Source organism: Austrofundulus limnaeus, unplaced genomic scaffold (genome assembly GCF_001266775.1).
Source record: "Austrofundulus limnaeus strain Quisiro unplaced genomic scaffold, Austrofundulus_limnaeus-1.0 Scaffold12, whole genome shotgun sequence".
Taxonomy (NCBI): Eukaryota; Metazoa; Chordata; class Actinopteri; order Cyprinodontiformes; family Rivulidae; genus Austrofundulus; species Austrofundulus limnaeus.
In genome coordinates this window covers 1,414,693-1,423,909 of record NW_013952414.1, presented here as the reverse complement: position 1 = coordinate 1,423,909, position 9,217 = coordinate 1,414,693, and the positions used below count along the sequence as shown (strand labels likewise).

Below are 9,217 nucleotides of genomic sequence, written 5' to 3'. Positions count from 1 at the left end.
GTGTGTATCCAGTCCGTGTTTGTCACGCATGCGTGCGGGGGGGATGCGTGCATTCGTGTGTGTGTGTGTGTGTGTGTGTGTGTGTGTGTGTGTGTGTGTGCGCGCGCGCGGGTGGGGGGGTCTGCCGCGGATAACAGAGCAGGCAGGAGGGGGAGAGGACGAGGAGAAGAGCAGTGAACTTATTTCTAATTTTATCTGACTTATTTAATTTAATTTTTATTGTTTTTATCGTCCTGCAGGCTCTGAGGGAAAATTAATTTGAAGCTGAGTATTTTTTTAAAAATAAAAATCGTTAGATTACTCTAAGGCAAAATGAGGGAAAATCTGTGTTAATTACAGACATTCTGTTCAGGTGAGCAGCTGTCAGTCAGCACCTGTCAACCTCCAGACGCACGAAGGAGCGTGTCTGAACCAATCGCTGATCAGCTGATTGATTTAAATACATCTTAACATTCATGAGGTACTTTGCATTGACTGTTTATGGTTGAATGTGGGCGTGTAGAGGGTAGAACCTGAGGCAGGACCTCGTGCGCAAACTCTGACATGCGGCTGTGATTTATAAAGGAAAGATGCGCAGAAATGTGCGTACGCATGGTTTTATAAATCAGAATTTTTTTTGGCGTACACCATTTCCACCTTTTGGCCGTACGTTCACTTTTAGTATGGTTTCCAGGCAATCCTTTATAAATGAGACCCCTGGCCTGGTTTGTGTGTTTTCTGGTGGTGAACGTACTCGGCGCTCTTTCATTCAAGAGGCAGGTTGCAGGTCAACAGCCTCTCCTTTTTATCCTGAAGCCCTCCACTCAGATAATTGGTTCCATTAAAGTCTCTTGATATGTTAACGCACGACGTGCTCATCTGCATGATGGCCTCGTTTACATGTGAGAGTGTGTGTCACGACTTGTGCTTTTTCTTTAGAAAATATTAAATTATTGTTTGTAGCTAGCGCCACCTTTGATTCTGGATCAGTCAGTGCGAAAAAAGACTAAGACTCAATGAAGTCTAGTCTTTAAGTGGCCACAGTTACATAAAATTAAACACCAGAGTGCTTCATAACTGAACCCAGGGCAGTGTGGTTGCTTTGTGTGGCAGGATTGCATATTAAACATCTGCGCCTCTTCAGAGCTTTCGCAACAGAATAACAAATATTTGAGGGATCATACTTGTTTGGTTAAAAAAAAAAAACAGTATAAGAGATCCTGAGCCTTTAATCATAAAATAATGATGCTGAAGATCTGTTTGTCTGGTGCGTTTGTGTTGTTTCTGTTTTTCTTTAAAAAAAAAAAACAAAATCACTGTAATGTTTCCATTAGTGGGATCTCTACTGATGGTAGCAGAACAGGATTGGCCCTGATGTAACCAATAAAAGGAGTTAAAAGCTCGTGAACTTTTAAAAATCTCTGATTCTGTTTCTTTATTCAACCTCTAATATAACTTTTTGTTTTGTTTGTTTTTTTAGACGACGAGGAGGCGCTGAACTCCATCATGAAGGACTTGGCCGCTTTGGGCAGCTACTCCAGTCAGCACAGCATCCACAAGCCCAAGATCAGAACGTTACTGTATAAACAGGTAAACACCACGTCTGATATCATCACACTTCAGACTAAATGGTTTAAAGGGCCAGGGTTCTGTGGGAAAGTGTGAGCAGTTAATATCTTACCTGTAGATAGCTGTTTGAACAACCTCAGTCTGGAGAAACTGAGTTAAATTCTGACCACATTTGTGAGCTAGAGGCTGGTCCGAGCAGGGCCAGGACCGAAGTGGATATTTGTTTAATAAAACGACAGCAAAGTGCCGCCAGGCTGCAAAAGAAGCGCTACAGCTAGCTGCTGCTGCTGCTGGCTCTTGCAAATAATCGTCAAAAAATAATAATAAGGCAAAACTGATGAGAATGTAAAGATTAATAAAATGGTGTCTGAACATTTATGAGATTGGATTTTGTTTAAAAACTTTGCTTCCATTCAGACAAGCCGTTAGCTGGTCAGTTCAGTCAAAATTAAACTATTTGTCCAAACCGGTGCGGTTTAAAGAGCTAACAACAGGTTGGATGTTTTAAAGTCATATAAAGTTTTAACATTTAATTAGTCAAACCAATTTTTATTAATCACGCAGTTATGTGAAAAAAGTGCTTAAAATTACATTTAGTTTAGTAGGTTTTCTGTGTAATTATAATTGGATCCTCAGTGTATAACTATAAATTTTGKTGTCTTTAGAATAAATGGTGATGAGCATAAATTCAGTCTGATCAGATTTAGACTCTTCAAGCTGAGAAGGAATTCAATACTTGAATATCTTCTCAGTTTTAAAAGAAGATGTTTTACTGTAACTGTGATGATTTAAACACAACACCTCAGACGTTCTGATCTGCTTCACTGGACTGACGGCCTGCAGGATGAGACAGAAAGCTGCTTATCCTGAGTCCAATTCAAGCCAGCTGACACTAATGTGAGAAACCTCAGTGTTCTCTAAAACCTAATTCCGTTCAGTCACCTCCTAATGCTCTCGGAGGCTGTTTCCTCATGCATTTGTTCGCCGTCTGTGGAATGATAATTGGCAAATCCTCTTAAAGCAGCAGTGTTTATGACGAGACATAAACAAACTGCGACGAGCAGAGAGAGTTTCCGCTCGGCGAGCTTCTTTTCCTCTGAGCTGGGGTAAACCGCCCCCCACCCCCTGCACACACCCCCACCTAATTTTCACCCAATCTCCTTCGTTGATATGATGACAGTGTTAGTTTATCAAAATGACCTCATGCAGACTTCCAGGCTCCTGCAGATTCCTGCCCCCCTTCGCTTCTGACTTTGAAGCGAGTGCGAACGGCGTGTCATGTCCTCCTTGTGTTWCGGAGGAAAAAATATAAAACAAAAAACAAAACAAAACACAAAAAGTCACTTTAAATCCATCTCCAGTTTATTACTTTCATTTATTCAGCAGCCTTGAGTCGTTGTAACTTTCCACCTCCATAACACGGCTCTGTTGTTTTTCTTTTTCTCTCAACAGGATTTAAGAGTCAAGCTGGAGCATGAGAGAGAAAAACGGTACGTTGGAAGCTCCAAGTTGTTGTTTTTTTTTTTCTGCTTCACTGTTGAAGCCTGAACTCTGTAGCTTGAATATGTTTTGTTAGGCTTTGCCATGAAGGGGATTTTGTCTCTGAGGGAGGAAATCACACTTACATGCCAGAGTGGCATAAAGAGAAGGGGGAAAAATCTTACTTTGACATTTAGCCAAGCCCCCACCCCCCTTTTTTTCTTAAACAGTGGAAAAAATACAGGGAGGTCTGAGACAGTGTTGGAGAAAGTACTCAAACACTGTACTTAAGTAAAAGTACAGATAAACAGACAAGAATTTACTCTAGTAAAAGTAAAATTACCACATTAACATTTTACTCGAGTAAAAGTAAGCTCGTAAACTTTTAAAAATAATTAAAGTATTCAAAGTACCGTATTTTTCAGACTATAAGCCGCACCGGACTATAAGCCGCACCCCCAACATAAAAAAACAGTACACCCAAATTTGCCGTCAAAAAAGTGAATTCAACATAAAAAGCAAACCTTTAGGAATTAAAGTTCGGAGGAATACGATTCATTTAACTGACCTTATTTTGGTAGTTTTCTTTAACAGTTTCTGGTCCAACAAAACGTCTCATCGTCCTCCGGCTCACTGAAACCATCGAAGTCCTCCTCTTCAGTGTCGGAGTTAAACAAGCTGAGAAAAGCTGCGTCACATAGCTGTATCTGTTCAGTGTTGCTTTCTGTGTCGCTGTCCTCCCGTGGTAATGCTGGCTCTGAAGCTGTGGTGGGAAAGCCCTCCCGCTCCAGCATATGTCACTGCATGGGATTCCTTCCCCGGGGAGTGCAATGAGGAAAAAAAAAGTCAGCGGCTCTTCAGTCGACGTTTATCCACAAACTGGTCCTGGATTAAGCTCCAAAGTTTTTRTCAGTCAGATTCCACCGTGAAAAATGTCTGTTTTATCCCCTTTTATGAGTTTTTGGCCATTGACTATCTTTAAATCGCTGCTTCCTGGTACAACAGTTGCTCTGGAAGCGATCGCTTTTTTCTTCTTTTTTTTTCCTTTCTTTTTTCGAAGCGAGTGGTTGAAGCAAATGGAGCATAAGAGCCCACTGGTGGCTGAAGAAAAAATCCATGAATAAGCCGCACCGGTCTATAAGCCGCATTGCTCAAAGTTCAGGAAAAAATTTGCGGCTTATAGTCCGAAAAATATGGTAAAAGTACTTGCTTATCGTATTCCCTAATGGTCTACAATATCATGAAGTGTGCCTACTGTATGTATATTTTAATACATCAATAATGTCATTTTAGTGAAGAATGCTGCAGAAAATGCATATTTTTGTGTTTAACTTCACACTTGGACTTGTGATTCTGTGCATCATCACAGATTGTGACAACAGAAGCTGTAAATTCACCACCAACCTCCTCTATCAAATCTCAACAAGTCATTTTTTAACCAGTTAACTTGAATAAGTCTTTTAAATAAGGCCATGAATGGCACATTTCCTCTGTGGTGGAAACCATCGTGGGCATACTGATGCTCTGCTTTTTTTATGGAGAAGGGTCTAATGGTACCTTACTGTTTTGCAGTGGTTCAATGGACCAATTCCCCTTGTCGCCACTGATTACTTTCAAACTAAAAGAACAAATAAACCACACACACAAAAATGTGACGTGACATGAATGTAATTTGTAATTCAACTCTCTACAGAAATGTAGTGAAGTGGAAAGTACAGATACTTAATGTAAAATGTAGTGGAGTAGAAAGTACAGATACTTAATGTAAAATGTAGTGGAGTAAAAGTCAAAAGTACCCATGATGAAATCTACTTAAGTAAAGTACAGATACATGAAAAATGTACCCATGATGAAATCTACTTAAGTAAAGTACAGATACATGAAAAATGTACTTAAGTACAGCAACAAAGTACTTGTACTTAGTTACATCCCACCACTGGTCCGAGGAGGAGTGATCAAAAAGACTAAGTGATTAGATTTATCTGAGTGTTTTAGACACAAATCTGCAGTTACTGTGTGAATTTAATAAAGGCTTCAAACTATTCAGATCTATTTTTTTCTGTACGTTTTTCAGCATCTAACTCGTTCCACAATTTTGTGCTCAAATCAAAATGTTCAGCTCATTTATGCCAGGGATGCTTTGAATTTTGGTGTTTCAGCAACTTTTACTTTTTCAGCTATTTAGCTTTTTCTGCTGTTTTTTTTTTAATTGTGAAATGAATGGAGCTGTTTTCATCATCTTTAAAACCCTTCAAAATGTTTATAAATCTCTACTGTACTTTTCACTTTTTGTTCTGGTCCTGCTTTTTTAACTTCTTTGTGGTAATTTTAGCTTCCCTCAACTTTATAGTTGTTTTTTTTTTTGTTGCTAATTTTAGCTTTTTTCAGCTGTCTTTCTGCTCTTTTCAGCATTCTTTTGTAAACGTTTTAGGCTTCCATCAGCTAATTTTTTTTAAATTCAAGCTTTTTATGCTGTTTTTAGCTGATTTCTGACCATTTATCACCGTTTAGCTACTTTAGCTATTCAGCAAATTTTAGCTTATTTCATCTAAATTTAACTTTTTGTGATAATTTAAGCTTCTTACTGTTTATATCAGCAAACATGCTCTTTCTGCAACAAACTGCAACTTTTCTTGTTTTTCTGTTATTTCACCCTCTGGAAATTTCATCACGCTTCTGCTGCAGTCTACTTTTGTTTTCCTATTTTCAGCAAAACTCAGCTGTTCAAATTTAACTAACAGTTTTGCTGTTAAACAATTTGAGGAAAAATCTTTCAACGTTAAGCATTCACACTGCACTTTCACAGGAATTTTTTTTATCACCTTGTAGAACTTTTAAAACTGTATGAATATTACATCTTTTTTGGTGCTAAGTTTGTTTTTGTTTTGTTTTTATTAATCAGCGTTAAAGAAGCTCATTGGGTTTTGGCTTTTAGCTCGTTATCCTGCAAAGACACTCAGGATAACACATAAATTTTGGTTTCATTAGGAATGGGCCGCCATTAAAAATAATTGAGTTAATTACAGGGTTTTTATTACAGGCCATACATTCTAATAATTCATGGTTGATGACAGGGATCAATGAAAAAACAAACATGAATTTCTGAAACATAAAAAAAAGAATAAACAGCTAATATTCACACAGCAAAGACTGGCTGCATAAATCAGAAAAATAAAACTCCTTTAAACCTGTTTAGTTTGTTTGTAAAGTTTGTTACTCAGGTGTTAATCTTTTGGTAACATGTTAAAAAATGAATTGCCAATGCAAGCTAGGTTGAAAATATTCTTTTCATTTCTCTGTTTTTCTTTTCCTGCATGAACAAGTCAGCTGGTCCTGCTGCTCCTCTTTGATGTGTTGTTTCTGTTCTCCTCACCTCCACATCTTTATTTATGTTCCCTGTAGTCGTCCATAAAGCAGTTTTTTAACCACTTTATGTCACTGCGCACCACTGTTAATCATCTCCGAACCAAATAACTAGCCTGATTTACTCTTTAGATCCTCTTTTACAGGAGTGTGTTGAGTTAAAGTGGAGCAACACTGACAGGAAACTGATCAAAATCTACCAGAAGCAGCTCCCTCCTTCACCTAGACCACAGGACGGAGCGTTGGGGTTTGGTGATTAGAAAGCAGCGGGCTCTCAGGAGTGAGAAAGAGAAAGGAAGCAGCAGGTTTCTCAGAATACAGATCCACAACGAGCCTCTCCTTTAATTGGCTTCTGCTGAGGAGACGAGGTTCTCTTCCTCACATCGCACTGCTCTCCTCCAGCAGACAGCTTAACGTAGCGCCGAGGAGAAATATTTTATACTCTCACATTTTACACTATTACGTTTAGTTAACCACCTGTGGCTGCGACGTTTGTCTGCTTTCACTCACATTTAGTGTCTTTGTAAGCACTGTGGGTAAAATATGAACAGAGACTGGTTTTTRAACATTCCTGTGGGTCTCAGTCCGGTTGTTTGATCCACACCAGGGTTCACACCTGAGTAAAGGGCTCGACACACGGGCAGCGACAAACTACAGCGATTAACGGCTGTCATCGCAGCCAGGGTGAAACCCGACACACGGGACGCGATAGCGATCACAGCGTTGCGAATCGCGCTCTCAGATCGCTTGTCTTCACAAAATTTGATTGGTTCTTGACTCTGAAGGCGGGTGTGCATTACGGACGTGTAAACTAAACAAATCTTGCGATGCTAATGATATTGAAAAACAAACACACATCAGGATGTAGTTTTATGAGGAAAAACTTACCATAAACTTCACCCTGGTGCCAACAAATTCCCACAAAGCTTTTTAGTAATCACTTGGTGAAAGTGTTAGCTAACTGCAGTGTGTAGCATACTCTCCTCTCATTGGTCAGTCAATGAAACCCTTGCTGATTGGTTATACGACAGCGACAAAAGTTGAACATTTTTCAACTTTCATATGTCGCGTCGCAAGCTCGCGTGTGCACGTCTACGTGTACGAGCGTGAAATTTCACATGCACTATTTTCGCCGGTCGCTTAGCTGGAGGAGGGCAAGAGATTGTCGCCTCACCGCACAGGCTCCATAGGAAATGAATGGAGAGCGAGCGACGTCGCCTCCCGTGTGTCGAGCCCTTAAAAGGTCCGGACCAATGAGGGAAACGAACTCTGGTCCGTTTAAAGCAGACCAAATGTGTCAGCTGTGAACACACCCTAGCTTCTATATGTGGATGTGTAACATGCAACCATTTACTGCCTCTTCTGCCCGTATCGATTCAAAACGTGTTACGGTTTCAAGATGCTTTTCTTTCTAGGGTCAAGTAGCTTCAAAAAAGGCCTGTTTTTCTTGCATCTGACGCTACACTGCAAAAACTGTCCATCTTACCAAGTTTTAAAATCTTATATCAGCCAAAAAGTCTTTTTAGTCTTGTTTTGAGACCGATTTACTAAACAAGAACTGATTGTGTAAGAATAATAATCTTGTTTTCAGAATGTGTGAGATTATTTGTCTTGTCTGAAAATTTGATTCAAATTAAGTCAAAAATTTCTGCCAATGAAGTAAGAAAATTTTACTTGGTAAGATTCTTGAAATAAGAAAAATTTGAGTCAAATCAAGTATTTCAAGGATCTTACCAAGTAAAATTTTCTAACTCCATTGGCAGAATTTTTTTTACTTAATTTGAGTCAAATTTTTAGGCTGAAAACAAGATTATTTTTTTACACAATCAGTTCTTGTTTAGTAAATAGTCTCATAACAAGATCAAAAAGACTTTTTGGCTGGATATAAGATTTTAAAACTTGGTTAGGTGGACAGTTTTTGCAGTGTAAAGGTGAAGCTCAACGAGGAAACAAAAGCCTGATTGAAGAAAAACTTGACAAAGCTGACTAAAGGTCTCTTCAATTCTGTTACAGAGCAGCAAAAAGCTTTCACTCAGCTGCTGCAGACTTTATAAAAAGCTCTTCCAGGCACATTTTGATAAGAAAAAAAAGTGATCAAAAGGTTCTTTTTATCCTTGAAAGCTCCACTGTGAAATCCAAATGGCTCTGTAATAAGTTAATCTAACAGAACCTGTGTAAATACCATGTTCTCCCTCAGCTGTGTCCACAGCTCTCGAGGCATCAGGAGACCCTGAGTCAGGATAATCGTGTTGCCGAGTCCACAATGGAATCGGACTGGAAGGTTTCTCTTTTCGTTGGCAAGCGGCGAAGGTTCGGGGCAGGAAATCAGAGCTGTGGAGTGTCTCTCTCTTCCCTCGGCTCTGCCAGAGAGCGAAGGAACAGAGCCAGATCTTTTTTTTTTCTTTTGTGTGTATATCGTTGTGTTTTTTGTTCATAAAATAAATCTGGGAGTAAAAAGAGGAAGTCAGGATGCTGTGTGAAAGCATTCTTTGAAATCTTCATGATGTTCTTTTTTAAACATTTTTAATACCTGCTTGCCAGCAGAGGAAGGAAAGCCATATCTTTTAAAGCCACATCCTCCCCCCCCCCCTCCTACTTCTTCAGCTTTTTTATCGCACACATCATCGCTGAATCTAAACAGCCGGACCGGCGTTTAGCTGCGCCATTGCTCCCCTCTGATCTGCAGGCCTCCCTCTTCCCAGAATCCTCTCCTCAAAAGAGGGAACCGGTGCGCCGTCATTAAGATAGGCAGAGCTTCGGTCTCTGATGAGGAAATGATGGGGCAAAAACAACGCTTTTATCAGGACAGTATGATGATACGGGGGGG

General features: G+C 39.6%; 1 protein-coding gene across 1 annotated transcript in view; it reads left to right on the top strand.

Moving 5' to 3' along the window:
• The window catches only part of map3k22 (mitogen-activated protein kinase kinase kinase 22), a gene marked incomplete in the record, with an annotated part of 53,865 nt that overhangs the window by 23,672 nt on the left and 20,976 nt on the right, over positions 1-9,217 (top strand). The window contains 2 exon segments of the mRNA XM_014002177.1: positions 1,460-1,569; positions 3,001-3,038. Of these exon segments, the coding sequence (XP_013857631.1) occupies positions 1,460-1,569; positions 3,001-3,038 (148 nt within the window).